General features: G+C 37.3%; 1 protein-coding gene across 7 annotated transcripts in view; it reads left to right on the plus strand.

Moving 5' to 3' along the window:
- LOC146464243 (uncharacterized) overlaps positions 1-10,541 on the plus strand; it is a 36,580-nt gene extending 26,039 nt beyond the window's left edge. For 2 of the 7 annotated variants that reach the window (XM_085129958.1, XM_085129957.1), the window contains exons 5-21: positions 1,665-1,708; positions 1,839-1,887; positions 2,832-2,851; positions 3,257-3,302; positions 3,655-3,702; positions 3,933-3,964; positions 4,319-4,364; positions 6,708-6,754; positions 6,878-6,926; positions 7,228-7,263; positions 7,691-7,713; positions 7,806-7,848; positions 8,604-8,635; positions 8,813-8,858; positions 9,161-9,189; positions 9,559-9,605; positions 10,285-10,541. In XM_085129958.1, coding sequence (XP_084986084.1) covers positions 1,665-1,708; positions 1,839-1,887; positions 2,832-2,851; positions 3,257-3,302; positions 3,655-3,702; positions 3,933-3,964; positions 4,319-4,364; positions 6,708-6,754; positions 6,878-6,926; positions 7,228-7,263; positions 7,691-7,713; positions 7,806-7,848; positions 8,604-8,635; positions 8,813-8,858; positions 9,161-9,189; positions 9,559-9,605; positions 10,285-10,484 — 837 coding nt within the window. In that variant the 3' untranslated portion in view covers positions 10,485-10,541. Of the gene's footprint in view, positions 1-1,664; positions 1,709-1,838; positions 1,888-2,831; positions 2,852-3,256; positions 3,303-3,654; positions 3,703-3,932; positions 3,965-4,318; positions 4,365-6,707; positions 6,755-6,877; positions 6,927-7,227; positions 7,264-7,690; positions 7,714-7,805; positions 7,849-8,603; positions 8,636-8,812; positions 8,859-9,160; positions 9,190-9,558; positions 9,606-10,281 lie in introns of all 7 variants that reach the window. The other 5 variants (XM_085129960.1, XM_085129959.1, XR_014868527.1 and 2 more) reach the window with 5 other exon arrangements.
- Positions 10,542-19,538: the final 8,997 nt, after the last annotated feature.

Below are 19,538 nucleotides of genomic sequence, written 5' to 3' on the forward strand. Positions count from 1 at the left end.
GAGAGGGAACGGTAAAAACAAGAAAAGCAGGGGTAACTAAGGGACAAGAGTGGGTACAGGGGGGAGAGGAAGAACGGAGGGATAAACAAAGGAACAGGGAAAAGGGGTACGATGGTCTATGTGTTATTGTTTCTACGTACCGTCACATGCTGTCAAATGCCTTTCCATCTGTGCCTTTAGTTCCTATGGTAGGAACTGAAAGGGCAAATGGAAAAGGTAAATGGCGACATTGTAAAATTCATGGGTTCGAACAGTAACATCAACTTTAATAGCATCTTCGATAACACGTCAGCGAAGACTGGAAACCAGGCTTAGATAGGGCATAGCTTTGGCTGGGTTGAGCTAAACGAAATGGATGGCTGGGTGCGGCATTCTAGGAATAGGATGTCCGGGAAAATGGATTAAATTAGTGGATACCATTGTAGACGGATTTGTTTAGTGTATTTGACTTGTTTGTTGAGAATAAGATTGAAGACATTGAAGAACGAAACAGTGATTAATCTGCGCCACGACAAAGTGGAATCCGGCCTTAAAAAGGTGGTCTAAAACTCTTTTTGCTTGGTGTAAACGCTTTGCTTAAAACCACACCAGTTGCTTTGCCACAAAGGGAAACAGGAGATGAATCATGACTTTACAACTAAGATATTCTCTCGCTGTCCAATCTAAAATCACCAGCCTAGTGATTTCAGGTGTATAGAATCGAAGAGGCAGAAGAGTCTCGACCGTTCGGTGACTTTTCGGCCATCGCGCGGAATCGAAACTTCGACGAGGACATGAACTTATATTAAATAAGTATCATATGTGGCCTAATTGGCCACGAAATTTTCAAGGTAAACAATCCTAGAGATTGCATAGTGTCCACAGTCGGGAACCATTAATGCTGAGATGGGCTCTCAATGTCCGCGTGAGGCATGGGTTATTCCTTGACGTCACCAAAAAAGATCTGACTCAGCAGATCGTTACTGATGCGTATAATTGCCTACGAAACATGAAAATGTATGCATTGCAAAAGTTCGAACAATAATTCATTCGTATGGACGGACCTGTCCTTAGATTCACAGTGGTCCTCTTGGCCTTTTTAAAGAAACAAACGGCTTCGACACCACCCTCCCACAGTAAGCCTGAACTGTCCCCACACTACCCTGTTAAGGTTCTGAACTGTCACTGTGGATAGTGTTGGTAACAGGGGGATAAAACCTTTAAACGAATAATAAGGGGAACAGTGGGATATTATGTTCACAGGGAAAAAAAAGTACATAGGGTAGGGCCAATGAAATAGAGAGAATAGTAAGTGACGGGAGTCATGTGAGAAGGAGGACGAGATTATGGGACAGAAACAAAGAAGGGAATCAGGAGATCTAGATTAGAAATCATATGAAAAGAGCAAATGGAGATTACAGTTGAGAACAAAAGCAAAAGAGACAATGAGACAAGGGTTGTGGGATAGCGAAGTATAAACGGACTCAGGATATTAGGAATAAGAACAGGGTTAAAATTGGCGTAGAGGAGGGGGGTATTGGGGTGGGACGGTAAACATTGTATGTGAGTTGATGAAGGATGGAATTAGCAAGGAAAGGAAATGTGAACCTTTCAGGAATGTACTCTAAACATCTTTAGTTTAGGGCTCTTGTTTATAACTGCATCTATCCATCATCTGTCAACAGGGTGATTTAAAAATTCTAAGAGAAAGAAACACCGACTTCCACGGGTGAGTGTTCACTGAAACAATATAACAAAACAAAAAACAATACGATCTGATAAAGGAAATTACCTATGGTGTGTTACTTTTTAAAAAAAAAATGTAAAGAGTTATTTTATTACTTTGTGTTTCTTTTCAGGACACTTCAGGAGCTGAAAGGCGAAGGAAACAATATTGATGAAGAAGAGGTAATTTCCCTAAATGTTAACAACAGAACTGAAGGTCCTCTTTTGCCTTTCTAACGAGCTAACTCTCGATTAATTTAAAACGATACAAAAGTACTCCTCTCTTTATCACGACCATGACCATTACAGACAAAGTAAATGATGTCATCGTCGTCATCGTCATATTAATCATGATTATCAAATTTATACCAAAAAGGTTTTGAAATTTTTTGAAATTGTTTTGAAAATTTAAATATATGAAACATGTATTTGAACTGCGGATGAAAGATCAAATAGAAAAAAGATCCTCGCAATTACTACGGAACTTAAGCAGTTGCGGAAAGAAAGGCTGAAAAAAAAAAAAAAACAGTCTTGAACGGGATTCGAACCCATACACTGCACCGGCATCGCAGAGGTCACGGGCTCGAATCCCGTTCAAGCCTGAATTTTTTCAGGCTTTCCTTTCGCAACTGCTTACGTTGCATGGTAATTGCGAGGATCTTTCTTCTACTAGAACTTACTCCATCACTAATAAGTCCTAGTTGAGTCAGAACGACAATGAACTAAATGAAGAATATATAGGTTTTTATGTCATTGTCTTCCTGCAATAAAGAAGGAGTTAGAGAAAGATAACGGGAAGACACCAGTTATGGTTGGTTATTTTTCAATGAAAATGTAAAAGTGCAATTGTATCGCATTGTGCATCGTTCAAGGAAAGTTCAAGGGCTGGTCATTTGATCACAAAGTCATCGCTGTCATGTCATCATCATCATCATCATCATCATCATCATCATCATCACCATCATCATATTATTATGTCATATTAAAAAAAATAGTAACAATTTTTATTTACCCTCGGCAGTTTTTATAGCATAAGTGCTAGTGGGGCCCGAGCATTAAACTTCACAAAAAAATAATTTAAAATGAAAATAATATGGTTAATACTAATAACTTCTTCTTTATTTCAGAAAAAGAATGAAGTCAAAAGGTATGCACCTTTTTTTTTATTTCTGTTAGATCTGAAAATATTATGTAGCTTAGATTATTTTAAGTACAGCATCATTTCTGTTAGCTCTGATGTTTAGAATCACACACTGAATTATATTATGTAGCCTAGATTATATTAAGTACAGCAACACTGAAAAAGAACTTCATATTAAACTCATCTCTATTTTTATTATTTTATTTATGGCATTATTACTCCGAACCATAAGCTCTCTCGTTACTTGTTTATTTCTTTGTGTTACACGTTCACTCAGTGTACCTTTCAGAATGATCGCAGCAAAAATAAAACGAATTTTCCAAACCTCTCGAAATGTTTATTTTTACATGACAGTTAAACATTTTTTTAAAAAACCGCCTTCTTAAAGTATGCACTTCTGTTTATCCACAGGGATATTGAGAATTTGGTCCAAAAAATAGAAGAAAAGAAGCAGGAGGTACCTGATGATGTCATTTATGCTAAACTGTACTGTTATATTTTCTTAGTTTAAGTTTCATATTCAACTTTTCTTGAAACAAATTTAGTTCATGAAGGCCTTCTGAGAATAAACCAAACGGTTGTTGTTCAGATTAGTTATTATGTTGACCCAAAATATTAAACACTGAAATCAAGACTAATAGCATTTACACAGAGTATATAAACGTATTGCAAAAAATATGATACAAAACTTATATACAAAGAGACGTTTTCTGTGAAGGGTTTTAGGAAAGTCATTTTAAAACAATTATAAAGCAGATTGGTACATTGTTTATTTACCTTTTGTTGTTGTTGTTGTTGTTTTGATATAGAGGGAAAAGCGAAAGGCCTCTTTGGATGAAATGAAGAAAAGTTTCCAGGTATGTTTAATTATTTCAGCCGGTCGCTTTCGCTTTCCTCTCATTCAAAGTAAAGTTGTTCCTTGTGTTTGTGTCAGAAAAGTTGTCTTCTCTTGCAGGTTAATTTCAAAGTTATTGATACCCCTCTACATAGACTCTTCACTACATTACTGAAGTCGTCCATCCAGTACTTCCCACCCTCAAAGCTTTTCTTTCTTTTTTTCTTATTTTCTGTTTTACTCGATCAACAGACCGTGCTGGAAACGAGGCAGCAGATGGAGAGGTAAATATATTGAACAGCAAGTCATATTCCCTGGTTAATTTTATCTCTCGATTTGCATTACTTATGGGTGAATAAAGAACGTGGCGTGCCATAGTATGGTTTGTTAATAAATTCAAATAGAAAAGACAAAATGGTTACCTTGCCAGGAGCATCAGGTTGAACTCTTGAAAACGGATTCGTGCTGATATTGTAAATACTGTTAGAAGCTTGTATCACTTGCAGGAATCGCTTTATTGATTCTATTTTTTTTCTTCTCTCGTTTTATATGTTGGTTAAGATTGCCTGCATAAAAGTTTGTCGACAGCCATTACCTAAAACGTTATGATCATATTTTTCTTCCTCTTTTCCGTATAGTGAACTGAAACAAATGAAAAGTGAAGAAAAGAGCTGCAAAGAGCAGGTGGGTTTATACAAACTAAAACGGAAATAAGTTCCTTTCACTTAGAAGTCACGTGACCCACATCTCCAAAATCGCAAAGTTACGTTTAAATGCAAGAGGCCTGTTAATAAGTTGACGCCTTTTGCTGGAGAATGTGGAGCTTTGTTCATATTTCGGTGCAACATTTAACCGTAAAGAGGGAAATGGTTTTATTGAAGTTATCCACTCACTGTTATGCTTATCTGTCGATATATTAAAACTGGCTTGTTGATTGATTGATTGATTGATTGATTGATTGATTGATTGATTGATGGGTTGTTCCTATCATTGATTAATTGGTTGGATAGTAACCTGTTCCAGGCTCCTAGAGACACGCGAGAAGGAAAGGGCGAGGGGACGAAAACGAGGGGGCTGGGGGAGAGAAAAAGAGGGAAAGAAGAGGAGCCTGTAATCATTTTCTTAAACACCTCATGCCGCCCACTTTTTCCAAAATGTGTCAACATGTCAAAATGTCTAACTTTTCATTGTCACGGGTTTCGATTACTCGCGCCAGTTCTCGAGTTCGTGCGGTTGTCCATACATCGCTTCGATGTCGCGGGCACCGAAAGGTTCTCCGAGAAGGAAAGGGCGAGGGGACGAAAACGAGGGGGCTGGGGGAGAGAAAAAGAGGGAAAGAAGAGGAGCCTGTAATCATTTTCTTAAACACCTCATGCCGCCCACTTTTTCCAAAATGTGTCAACATGTCAAAATGTCTAACTTTTCATTGTCACGGGTTTCGATTACTCGCGCTCGTGCGGTTGTCCATACATCGCTTCGATGTCGCGGGCACCGAAAGGTTCTCCGGGTTTGGGATTTCAACCCTCACAATCCTGTAAATTTTGCCAAAAAAATTGGCGTGTCTTGAAATGAAAGTTCCCCGGGTGTCCTTGTTCAACGCCGTTCGAAATAAGAAACTTATTAACGCGACGTTATCGAGCGACGAGACTCTAGTGTTGGCCGATGTTGTGTCTTCGGTTGGTTGTGTCTTCGCAAGCTTTTAAGAAACGAAGAGCTTTCCACCCCTTTTTTTTTTGCCTCACTTGTGCCAAGACCCTGGCCAGAATTTATGGCACGTTTAATGTTAAAATGGGGTTAACAGACCTGCACGACTCCCACTGTGTGTCCGTCGTTTTGATAAAAGCCTTTTCAGTTTTGCTTTTACAAGCATGTCTTTAAGCGATTTTCCTTTTGTATAAGAAATTCTTCCCTTTTGATCATTTGTTAAAGTTTATCAGTTTATCAGTAACTGCAAGATTTCAGGTAGCGCTAAATAAATTTTATCTGTGAAGACACAGGATCCGTGGATTAATATTTCTTTATGCTATTGTATATCGCTGCGGGAAGATTTAAATTGCCGCAGGATAATTGTTTATCACGGATATGGGTGTAACAGATCCTCGTCTTTCAAAGCTTATCATTGTTGTCTCTCGCTTTCGAGAGCTATTTGCTCCTACCTGAGTACTTTAACTTGCGGAAAATCTCGAAGATAATTCTCTAAAACTGCATTAAACTCATCAAAACCACGCGCGTGTGACACACTCGCCATTTTGACTCTTTCAGATTCTTTCGCGATATCTTTCGTGTGAAGTGTGAACTGTCAAAACTGACCAATCAGAAGGTATACCGGGAGCTGGTATACCGGCATGAGGTGTTTAAGAAAATGATTACAGGCTCCTCTTCTTTCCCTCTTTTTCTCTCCCCCATTCCCCCCTCGTTTTTGTCACCTCGCACTCTCCTTTGCGCTTCTCTCTAGGAGCCTGGAACAGGCTAGTTGGATAGCTGATTGATTGATTGATTGATTAATTGATACACGTAGGTTGCTTGATTGCTCGATTGAATGAATAAATGAAAACATAAATGATAGGTTGCTTGATTGATTGCTTGGATGGCTGATTGATTGCTTGATTAATTGACTTCTTGATTGATTAACTGCTTGATTGATTGATTGATTGATTGATTGATTGATTAATAGGTTGCCTTATTGCTTGATTGATTAATTGAATGGATGAATAAATGAATGAATGAATGAATGACTGAATGAATGAATGAATGAATGAATGAATGAATGAATGAATGAATGAATGAGTGAATGAATGGATAAATGAATGAATGAATGATAGGTTGCTTGCTTGATTAATTGATTGATTAATAGGTTGCTTGATTGATTGGCTGTTTGATTGATTGATATATCGATTGATAGGTTGCTTGATTGATTGACTGCTTGATTGATTGATTGATTGATTGATTGATTGATTGATTGATTGATTGATTGATTGATTGATCGTTCTAATGACTGGTTTCCTATCATTTCATTTCCTCTAATAGGTCTCTAAAGTGCAAGAAGCACTTGATCATCACGAAGAGATGAAAAAGTGAGTAGATTTTGTTAAAAGTTTTTTTTATCTGACCAAACGATTGCGTTGGTCTTATGCTCCTTTGACCGCCAGTGATCCTAAAGTTTATGGGCGAATAATCTTGATTTGTTTTCTGTTTAGGGAACAATTGGATAGGAACAGCGAGCTTCAAAAAGAGAATGACCAGTTTGTAAGTCTCCTTTTAACTTTAATTGTAATTATTTTACTATTCGGTTGCGGACCACACGAGATACCACAATCGTTCTAAACCTTAGGACTGAGATATCGCGTAGAAAGAAAAGTATAAATGTGTTAAGATCAGTGATGTTGAGAACACCAAGTATGACGATTTAAACAAAATACAAACGTTGGAGTAGGAAAGTGGTTTCACGTATTGTGCAGCAGACAGTTAATGTTCTGGTTAAAGTTCTTCGGAGAACAAACGTTTCGCCTTCACTGTTTTAAGTGCTTTCCTGTTTAATTTGTTTTAGACTGCGGCCTTGGATGAAGAGAACAGGAGAGTGGAGGTACCTTACAATGGCTACGCTAGATGTTGAATAAACCGCTGCGTAAATGCATAAAAAATCAGACAACTTCTAGACCTAAAACTAAAGAAATATCAGTTCCGTATTTCTGCAATAAAAAGGTTTTGAATTCGGTAGATTGAAAAAAGAACAAAAAACAAACAGACATGCAAAGAAGTAAACAAAAACAACAACAAATAATTGGTAAAAAAATCTTGTACCTTCTTTTCATGTCATTTTCTTGATACTAAAACCAACAACCACCCTAAAAATCGAGGGATCTGTTTTGATGGAAAACTACAAAGACTATAAACACGGAAAACATTTTTCTTCTGTTACATACAACTTTCAAAGAGAATCCCGCATGAAATCTTTGATGCATGGCTGAAACAATTATTCAAACTGACTTATTTTTTTATACATCTTGTAGGCATTAAAAGCAAAGGTGGAAAGGTAAATGGAAGATAGGCGAGATTTTAAAATCCTGTTTCGTTCTTTTCGTGTAAATGTAAGGTATGCTTAAATACTTGTGTTTGTCTTTATAGTGAGATGGCAGGAATGCTCAACAAAATGGAGAACATGCCTAAGGTATTGAAACTATGAAAGCTTCTTGTTTTGATCACGTCGCTAGAAGTAGGGAAAATGCAGCATTTTCCTGTTTAAGGTTTATTCGTGGATAGGTTTAGCCTAGTTTCCAAGCCTTAACGCTGTCAATACAGGAAGCGAGCTGCGTTACAGACAGGGGTTCGAAATGTGACGTCAATTTTAGTAGTTAGTCTTCGATAACGCGTCGACAAAGAATGGAATCCAGGATCAAATGGGGCATAGCTTTGTCTGAATTGAGCAAAACAAAATGGATAGGTACGGGATTTCAGGAATGTAGGAATGTGATGTCCGGGAAAATTGATTAAGTTAGTGGACACAATGTACCATTGTAGACGGATTTCTGGAGATATTTGATAAATTTGCTAAGAATAATATTAAAAACAACGAAGTACGAAATAGTGATTAATCAGCTCCGCGCCAAAATGGAATCTGGCTTTAACGGCGCGAGGCGGCACAAAGTTATGAGTGGCATTTAAAATTTTCTATTGCTTGATATAAAACCCGTGCTAATAAAAAGCACATAGTTGCTTTGCCACGACAGCAACCGAAAGATGAATCATGGCCTTGCTACTTAGGTATTCTCTTGCTATCCAATCTAAAATCACCAGCCCGTCTGTGATCCACGAACCGCTATTCCCAAAGAGGATGGTGAAAACTTTTGATTCTAGCAGGAGGCCATGATGAGTGAAAAGTATTCTTTTCGTAAATTATTTGTTTGTTTGTTTTTATTTCCGCAGTCACTTTCTCTGGAAATAGATGAACTTATCAGGTGAAAACAATCTTTTCCTGCTTCAAACCCATTGGCTTGGTTTTGTTTTAATCACAACTTCGGGGTTATTTTAAACATCCCTGCACAAACTGAAAATGAATTTTAATTAAGGATGCGACTCTATGGAAAGCAAATAATTGATACACTTACACCATAATTATTATTATTTCAATTTAGGCAGGGCACAAGAAAGGCTGAGGAGTTCTCAGTTTGGCGACAACAGGTGAGAAAGAAAGAAAGAGAGAAAGAAAGAAAGAAAGAAAGAAAGAAAGAAAGAAAGAAAGAAAGAAAGAAAGAAAGAAAGAAAGAAAGAAAGAAAGAAAGAAAGAAAGAAAGAAAGAAAGAAAGAAAGAAAGAAAGAAAGAAAGAAAGAAAGAAAGAAAGAAAGAAAGAAATATTACTTAATATTATTAACCCTGATTTGAAAAGGTGCCTTGCGAGTCATTATGAAAAGTACATTTTTGATTTAGGATCAGTAATCCTAGCTTGTCAAGGTTATTAGTGTAACTGCTATTTTCTTTTCAGGCTGTGAAGGAAATCTCAACCAAAGATAGGTAAGTTTAACAAAGTAGATGATCTAGCTAGCTAAACTATTGCATCAATGCCACAACGATCATTTTTAGAGCTGGAGTGACTGTAGCGAAGTGAGAGAGCTGGCGTAACTGAGCAAAACTTGTTGTGCTTTGTGAAGTTCCACCAGCTCACTGGAAGGAATGATAAGGGCCAGACACTTTCAAAATCGGATTTCAGTTTGTGATTAGTTCGGGTTGGATTACACTGCAATTCTCAATGCATAATAAATACTGTAATATAGAAGTGAGGATTAACACTCGCGAGATAAAAGAGAGGGATTTTTAATATTAGTTTAAAATGGTCTTGTCGAAACGATGAGTAACATTGTTTTTCTGTTTTCTTTCTTCCAGGGAATTGACAGAACTTAAAACAGTTCTTGAACCACTGCAGGAAGTAAGTATTGAGAATACAATCATACCTCGGGAATATTTGGAAGTGTATACGACTGAAAATTGGTTTCTTTTCTTGATCAAATCATCATATTGTTCCCGTATGAACTTCGAAAAAGAATTCCTTATCAACTTTTTCCACGCGTGTGGCGTATAAAGGTGTCAAATTTAACTTCCGTGAGACTGGAGATAGTAGGACTGTGACGTAAATACAGAAACGCTAGTCTGGCTATTTCTCTATTTCTCAGTTGTTTTTCGTGTGAAGAGGAAGAAAACTTTGTGGACGAAAATATGAATGAGATTGTTGAATCAGAATGAAATAACTGAGGAATAGAGAAACGGCGAGACTAAGCGGTCAATCAATTTATTCGTATTGACGGGACTTTAAATCCACACCAGTCTTCTTAGAAACAATTATCTTCCACACCACTCTCCCACTGTGAGCCTAAACTGTCCCCACACTACCATGTATAGGATCTGCATTGCTACTCTCCCACCCTTGAGATAGAGGCCAAACGATAACAAGAAAGTCAATTACTATAGAAACTCGTAATATATAATATCGCTTGCCCATAAATGTGCGGTAGTCTGCACCTGGGCGTCTGTAAACGGAGTAAGTAAATTGAAATTAGCGTAGTTTTCTTGTATTAAGATGTATGAATTAATGACATGTTATCACCTCAGCAGTTTCCAGCAAAAAAGAAATCCAGAAGAGTTATCAGAATGCTATGCAGTCTGTTGTGCTGCCGACGTTAAAAGATCATTTTGGACTTTGTTTTATATCAGAGTGTAAAAATGTGCTGTTTTGTAAATTGAATACCGTGTATTTTTTTCTACATGAAACTGACGTGAACAATTTGCATTCTTGTTTTAACGAACTAAAGTAAAAAAGTACGCTCATTTTCTTTTGAGTTAAGATAAATGAATAAATATTCGTTTTGACAGTTTGAGCTGAATTTCGATATTTAACCTTTTCGCAAAAATTGAAAGACGGTGTTGTTTGGAACTGAACCTTTAGTGCTTTTCAGAACTGAGACAGGTTGTCGACGTTTCGGGAGGAATATTTGGCAGGGGGAGGGAGAAAGAGGCGGGGAGGAGGCAAGGAGAGAGGTTTGGACAGCGGGAGGAGAGGGAGGGTTCACGGTCTGTTCAGTCCAGAAAGATGGGTTGGGAGAATGGGGAGTCGAGGGGGTCAGGAAGTGCCAGGTGCCCAGACCATGACGCGCATAAAATAACGCAAGGTCCAATTTTAGATCATTGACCTGCGTGATTTCCATGTAGAATCAAGAGAAACAAAGTGAAGGAAACCACTTCCTGTGAGCAGAGCTGAGGCGAGTCTTAATCCCCATGTATACCAGCGGTTAGTTCTCTGTACAAGCAGAATAATGTCCGGCTCGCTAACGGATATGACGTTTTTGTGCTTCGTATCATTACATCAAACAATGCCTTTGGGTTCCCGTGCAAACGTTATTAAGGTTCTTCCTCTCTTTATCTGTGCGCAACTTTACTTCGCATTAACGGAACGTCAAAAGTTTCTATCAGCTGCTATATGTAACTGTTCGAAAACCGAGTCTTGAAACTCGATTTATCAGCGTTGAGTAAAATATCTGCAAAACCAGTATGGCAACCAAATGATTTCCTTCAGTTGGCCAAGAACATTGACGGTTACCAAATAGGACGGTGCCTACGTTTGTTACTGCGCATACATTCTGCGCATCTCGGGATTCCAGGGTTCCTATGGGTGGTGCCTACTAATACAGGGATTTTTTTACGCAGTTTAAAAATAAGCGGGGAAAATAGAACTTAGCAAGCGCTCTTGGTATCCAAAAAGAAAATTTGGAGTAAAGAATTGAGATGATTCCGTTGGATTTCTCGGCATACGAAATACTTGGTACGAAAACTTTTAAGACAAACTTGACGTGAAATAAAACTTATGCACAGGAATAAAAATGGAGGTATATAAGAGAACGTTTGTATGGACAGGTCAGATTGAAGTGAAAATTACGATTTCGTTGAGGCATGAATATATAGGTTTTCGATGCTTAATTGGTAACTGCTTCAGTAGTCTGCGTAGACAGGGCTTTTATTTCTATTTAATCTTTATTTCATGTATACCCTATCTATGCATCATCACTATCATATGAATAGATATACAGCAATATTTCTATCAATTTTCTCTTGCACTTCTGTTATGGTAATTAAATGTCAAAGTATGCTGTCTATGTTATGGCATTTGAAAGCGGACTGTGATGTTCAGTTATTATTATTATTATTATTACGAACGTCTATCTCTAAGAAATTAAAGTGTGATTCCCTTAAGAAAGCCGTTCCTAGGTCCTTCCGTAAGCCGACTAATTGCTCAAACCAGTAACTACAGTAAGAAACATCTTATATAACGCCGAATCTCTAACATAAAAAGGCGGTATCGATTCACGTGAGCAAATAATGAAAACAGATTCTTTGAAAAAACCTCCAACAAAATGAGATTAGTTTTTTTGAATATTTCTCAGTTGATAGAGTTTCTTGTCTAACCTATCGAAGCTGCAATAAAAGGGCAAGACCCTCCGTCATTTCACACCTTTGTGTGTAAATTTAGACGCTGTTCAGTCGTGGCAAGTTGTTGCCCAAGCGTCCTCTGAAAAAATATGCCTCATAATATCACCACAACAATATAAGATATCAACTTCTTATTTGTTCAACGGGTTTTTTTTTCTGAAAACTAGGACTATTTTATCGATAAGGGCCATAGAAGGACACATGTTGTTTGTCAGTTGTTTACGCTCTGATGGTTGATTGTCAACTGAAGATGAGAATCGCCTAGCCAGGCCTTTTGTACCGGAACTTCCTGTTTTAGACATTTTTTGATTTATTTCCCACTGAGATTCAAAAGTAGTCAACAAACTTGATCTTAACTGGTTTATATCGGACAGCAATCAGCTTTTGGTGCAACTTCAATGGTTCGTGGTGATACTCTTAGCGGAACCGCTGAAGTAACTAAAACATTTAGGGAGCTTAAGATCCGACGATGGCGGGTGTCTGCGACGGCAGCTATGACCGTGGAAAACTGGGGAGAGGCCGTCGTTGTAAGGCGTGAAAAGTAAACCTTAAGAAACCGACCGGAGGACGGCTGCGAGTTGAAGAAAGGGTTCAATAATTTTTATTGTAGTTATAGCTTCGTTTAGATCGGCTCGTGGCCCTCTTCCTTGAAAGCTTCGACGACGGAGAAATTTCAGAGGGCGGATTTCTTCTCTTTTACGATTAAAATAGGTCGAAAAATCCAGATTTTTCTTTTTCTTTTACCCATTCCATAAAGATTCTGCTATTTATTACATATTTTCAATGCAGGTCACAAGACAGCGTGTAAATATGCGTACAGACAATTCCAAACCAGATTTAAAACAAACTTGTAAATATAACAATTCGTTTAAAAAGGCGAGTCCGAGAATAGAAATCATCGCACCATTCCAGAGCCGTAATCACGTCGTGCCAAAACATGATTATGACTTTGGAATATAGTATCCTCTTCATTAAATGTTGCATAGACCAAAACTTGGTTCTGCGATGATTCCTATTCTCTATTCCTTGTTAATACAAAACTGTCGGATGGATCTGAATTAAAACAAGCTCGATTTTGTATTGTCAACAAACTGAGCCGAGATTAATGTTGAATGTTGACTCGTTATTTCGATAAAGGACGACTCGTCTAATTTAGCTACAACACAACAGAATTCAAACAGGGTATTTAATGATTGACTTTAATACATATTCCTAACAGTACATCAAGAATAAAAGAAAACTTACTGGTTTGCAACTGGCGGCTTCGTGACAGAGCCACAGCGGCTTTCCATGAGGTCATCGACAGCCCGCTAACATCGACAAAATGAAACGGAGATTAATCCTTTTAAATCTTTTTCTCTTCATGAAATACTCAAACAAAACGATCCACTAAGATTGAAAAATCTTTTACTATCGAAAGTATTAAAGAATTTCGCCGAAGAAGACCTAAAATGGGATTATTTTACTCACGTTTTTAACACGACGGCAAACTCGGCATTTTGACGACGTCAACAACCCAGCTACGGCGGTAAACTTTTTCACGACGGCTGTCCGGAAGTTATTTGGCAACTTTTTTTACTTCCGCCCGCCGTCATAGACAACCGCCGTCGCCGGATCTTAAGGTCGGTGTTAAAGAGAGAAATTAAAACGTCTGTCACTGAAAAATCCCACAGAAATTATGTCGCATAAATTATCTCGAGTATTTCGTAGCAAAAGCCAGTCAGAGTTGATTCTTCTGGCTTTACCTTTACGTTAGGAAACGAATACTAATTTTAGTTTTCCTTCTTACAAGTTTAAGTATAACTTATGACGTATTATTAAGCCTCTTGTTGGATTTTGCATTGAAATTTTATTGTATTTTAGACGTACTTTTGCATGATTTCTTGGTAAATGATATGGACATTTGTCCGTGCGTTCGTTCGTTCACTAACAATGCGCAGGTGCAAAGCAACCAATTGGAGCCTAATCCCCCATCCTAGAGAAATAGAAGGATACTGAAACAATATTAATAACGGCATTGCGTTGGACGTCTATTTTCCGCTTCAAGGAAAGGAAATATGGAACATCTGCACGCACAATGTAAGAGTTTGGACTGAAAAAAAAAACATACCCAGTCTCAATGAAAATTTGCATGTCTACTAAACGTGATCGAAAGAAGAGCTAATTTGATGCAAATTAGCGGCATGTTTATATCAAGATCCAGTCTCGCCAGTTAAAGGCACTTTTGGAGCCAAGTTGGCATTTATCACGTTACCAAGAAACGAAGTGAGTAGCAATACTTTATTATAGCGGTAAAATGGTTTCTCTTAGAAATATATCACGCGTTTTAGAGGTAGGGTTTGTGGATTGTTTCATAAACTCAGTTTGTTGTGAGCGTCATTTCCTGGTGAATATGCTATGGGGTTGTTGCAAGGATGAAACATTCAAACAAACCTGGCATAACATTATTATTTGTGTTTCTCTGTAAACATTCCAGTAAAATTTCAGTCCACGAAAATCACTGTTAGTAAGAAAGACGATCTACTGAAGACAACCTCTCAGTTGAGCGATGTTGTATATTAATGTCGTGAATAAATAGCGATGAATTCACACATTGGTCGAATAAATAGTGACTGTTTTATTGAAATAACGAAATGAAAAGAAAGATGAAGTATTCTACATGCCGCGATTATGAAATAAAATATTATCTTCCTTCTCAACGCGAGTCAAACCCATCACGTTCCCTATAATGGTCGGTCCCTTACCACTGAACTACAGGGTGACGTGGAAAGCTGGGTCATGTAGTAAAATTTTTAAGGAAGGGAAAAATATTTTTTAGAAAAGCAATCGTTTAGCTCATCAGTTAAGTCAGTTCTTTTACCGCATGTAAAACAACCAAGAGAACAAAACACCTTTTATTAATGCAGATGGCTAAATGACCAAAAGGTTTACAAAAGGTAGCCGTATGGTTTTAGCTCAATTTTTAAACAACTTTAGTTAAGCACCTGCCATATTTCGTAGTTGCTTGTTTGTACTTAAGATGCATTTTGGGAAAGTTTGGTGTGCCTCGATTGATAGTTGCCTAGTTAATTTAAGCAATTTATCTCAGTTTTGAATAAAAAAAAAATACCCGACAATGTTCAGAAAGATTAAGTTACACACCTTCAAGTCCTATTTAGTTATTAATTTTCTATTTCTATCTGTTTACTAATAACCAAAAACTCATTCTCGTCTAGTTTAGAGAAAAACAAAACAAATTTCCATGCCAAATATCGAGTGAGCGATGATTTGCACCAACTTCCATGCCCTCGCGATCAAAACCTACAAATGAACGAATGATAGAAACATCTAAAGAAATTAGACAGCCAATCAGATTCTCGCTTTCACCTTATGTCATATGGGTACAGCTGATGTTTTAGCCCAAAAATAGCATCGTTTTAATACGTTGGATAAAGATTGTCAAGTTTGATCGAAATTAATAAACATACACCTAACAACTTATATGCACAAAACCATTACAGTTAATGGAAAGAAGGCATAAAATCGTCCTAGCCTTTAACACATTTAATATTGTAAATAGTCAAGTATGAATATTGTAATAGTAAGAATATTGTGTGTCGTCTATAATGTATTTATGTTGTATTTTTTTGTTAATGGCAAATTGAAATTGAATTTTATTGACATTCATTGCGAATTACACGTCGCCATCAAGATTTCTGTAAATATCAATCATGTGGAATAAAATATAGAGCGAAGATTTACGATTTATAACGATACGATCAATAGAGCGAAGATTTACAACGATTGATGTAACATCAAACACTCTTTGGAAAAAATTGTGGAAATTAGACGTAGAAACAAGATTTATTGTTGATATTTAAGAGATGCTACTGTTCAATAAGTTGGGATATTATGTCAATCTTTTCTTCTTACAAACAGACTATTATTGCCAAAATACCAAAGGAAAAACCTCTCGGAAACTTTGCCTTTCACCTTTACAGGTTGAAGTTTTTATGACCAGAAAATTTGACAAACATGCGTGATTTTAAACTTATATGTTTATGGCATTGCTATGACCATATATGGACACTGGCATAGCTCATGTTCTCAAACATCTGCGAGTTATCTGCCTGATACGTAAAAATAAAACAACTGTCACTGTATGTAGGACAGAGCACTTATTAGGAACAGTCTCAACGACAGATCGAATTGGAATTTGGAAATGTTGGTTCTTGAGGAGAAGTAAAAACCAGAGTACCAGGAGAAAAACCTCTCCGAGCAAGGACGAAAACCAACAACAAACACCAACCACATATGACGCCGAGTCTGGGAATCGAACCCGGGCCACAATGCCTCAATAAGAGGAGATACAGGAAATAACAAACCAAACCAAAAGCATGAATTATTGAAATAAATCAATAGAAACGTCTAGTTTAGGAAATGAAATATTACTCTTAAAGTTCTCCAGTAAGAAATGACCAAACATCTTTCTTTTTTTTTTCTTACCCTCAGCTTGCAACGAATAAACAGAAGGAGAAGGAACGATTTAAAACTTTTATTGAAGCATGCCTGACAACACTACTGAAAATCCTTCTTTGGAAAAGCTGGATAATACGTGGTCAAAAGTTTTTATCACTGAATTTATTGTGATATCTATAATCAACGTTTTCACTCTCATCGCCTTTGTAAGAAATCGCCACTTACGCAAGCGCACTACGTATCTGATAATAAACCTGACTGTGGCTGATTTACTAGTGGGAGCAGTGACGGGACCATTGGAAACATTCGGCCAAGATTTCGATCATGGAAATGGTTTCAGCTGGAAAGAAATCATCATTTTAACCTCGGGCTTCATATTTCCCCTTGCTTCTGAAGCCAATCTTTCGTTAATTTCTTTAGAGCGGTTACACGCCACACTTTTACCCTTCAGGCACTGTTTAATTGACAAAGGATTTTACTTCAAAGTTATCATTGGAAGCTGGATGATAACTTTGCTTTTAGCATTCATGATGTCTGTTCTTAAAGAGCTTGATTTAGTGTTAATTGGGTATTTAATTGTAAGTTACACTTCTCTTAACGTCCTTATCATAACTGTTTGCAATGTTATTATTATCATAAAAGTCAAAAGTAACCATCTTCCGCAGCATTTTAGTGCAGTTGCCTCAGAAAGGATATTGTCAGTAACCTTAAGCATAGTTACCGTCGTTTCTTTCCTGACTATTCTACCCGGAACCATTTTGTTGATAATTGAACAGTACATACATGTATTGAATGACATGTCTCCTGCAGCATTCATTCAAATAGACGAAACGTTAATATTGTTATATTATGCCAATTCTATCGTCAATCCATTGATATATGCTATAAGAATGCAAGAGTTTAGGAAAGCGGTTAGGGAGCTTATTTGTAAGAGGACTGCAGTGACAAGAGTTGTCCAACCCATTGAACTGCATGCAATGTAGTGCATGAACACGAAGATAAAAGCAATAACCAAAAAACAAAACCGGTTAAAAACAATCGAGATTTGGTTAAACCTGATATTTAAATAGTTGTTTGTTCGTTTGTTTGTTTACTTTGTGATGTACGTATTTAACAAGTGTTGTAAAGGATGTTCCTTTCATATTTTGTTGGAATCAACTGTGCAGTGACTATCTTTTCTTAGTCCAAGTAAACCTTGAACCTTAAGTTGCTGAATCTCATGAACAGTACGATTGTAAACTACTGGCTCAAAATATTTGATCAGTGCGTTATTAGAAAATCAATAGGAAGAGCTCCAGGAAGGTTTCATTGAATAAAGAACTATTGACTGTGTTGCTTTTGGTCTCTTCACTGTATACCCAATCGTAAGTGGTCTTCTACCGATTCAGTTTATTGTTTGTTTTGTTTTACTAAACCTATTTGAGTTCCTGGGAGCCTTGGGAAGGGAAGGCGACAAGTCCTTGGTAATTTCACAGGGTTTTAAATTGGAAAAGCCATCTGTGTGCAATTGAGCTATTATTTTGTGTGCTACATGAAGATGCTGTTAGATGCTTACAGTGGTGAGTACGCTGGATTTTCACTCAGAGCATCAGAGGCTGCAATGGTTCAAGGCTCATCACTGCATTGTAGCTATAGCGGTACATCTCTCTGGAACAGCTACCCTGTAATCTTAGGCAGGCTGAAACACTTAATTTAAGCAGGTACATAATCTCCATTTTAGGTAAGTTGAGACACGGCATTCATGGGAGGTAGGTCAAGCCTTTTTGTGGTTTTAGTATTATTGTTTAGGATTAGGAATTTTAAATACATTTTTTTGTTGATAGATTATCTTGTAGTTTTATGTTGTACCGACACTATGAATTTCAAGATCGAAGTGAATTGAATTGAAACTGAATTATGTTGTGTCATTTTCTCTGTCTCACCGAAGTATATAAATGGAAATGGTTGCTTGCTTAGGTAACTGTGCACGAGAAAGAAAGAAAGAGAGAGAGAGAGAGAGAGAGAGAGAGAGAGAGAGAGAGAGAGAGAGAGAGAGAGAGAGAGAGAGAGAGAGAGAGAGAGAGAGAGAGAGAGAGACAGAGAGAGACAGAGAGAGACAGAGAGACAGAGAGAGACAGAGAGAGAGACAGAGAGAGACAGAGAGAGAGACAGAGAGAGACAGAGAGAGAGACAGAGAGAGAGAGCTAGAGGTACGGGCACTTTTGTAACATTTTAGGGCACTTTTGTAACCTGGTTAGGGCACTTTCGTAACCTATAGGGCACTTTCGTAACCACAGGGCACTTTGGTAACATTTTAGGGCACTTTGGTAACAGTATAGGGCACTTTTAAAGGGCACTTTTGTAACTTAGTAACAGGGACATTTTTATATGGCACTTTGGTAACTAAATGGGGCACTTTGGAAACTTCGTAAGGCACTTTTGTAACGGAGTTATTTCTCGTTTTTTGGGTACAAGATTAACCCTTTACAACCCAATGGTGATAACCAACAATTTTCTCTTCATCAAATCAGTGCACTATAGAAGAAAAATGTAACGAAAATGGAAGAAATTATTGCCGAAAGATACATTATGTTGATGTTTAACCAATTTCTCCAAATCAGCACTCAACAAAATATAAGGAGATAAGTAAGGAGAGTTTGTATAGTGATGCTGGGGCGTAAAGGATCACGAGTAAGCACAAGCAATGGAATGCATTAAAGTTTTCTAGCCCTTTTTGTTCACAAAAAAACTTTATTTTAAAATAGAGAACACTCAGTAATAGTTTTATGTCTCTCTTTGAAAATAAACAGTAGTTACGGAAGCTGGGCAAAGAGGAAATATATAAATAAATAAATAATGCCTCCACTGAAAACTGGATTATTTTGTGCTAAGCCTTTCACTTAATTGCAAGCTTGATTAATATACATTTTCTCCTTACAAGACCAATA

The sequence above is a fragment of the Pavona decussata genome, unplaced genomic scaffold (assembly GCF_977016875.1).
Source record: "Pavona decussata unplaced genomic scaffold, jaPavDecu1.1 SCAFFOLD_166, whole genome shotgun sequence".
Classification (NCBI taxonomy): Eukaryota; Metazoa; Cnidaria; class Anthozoa; order Scleractinia; family Agariciidae; genus Pavona; species Pavona decussata.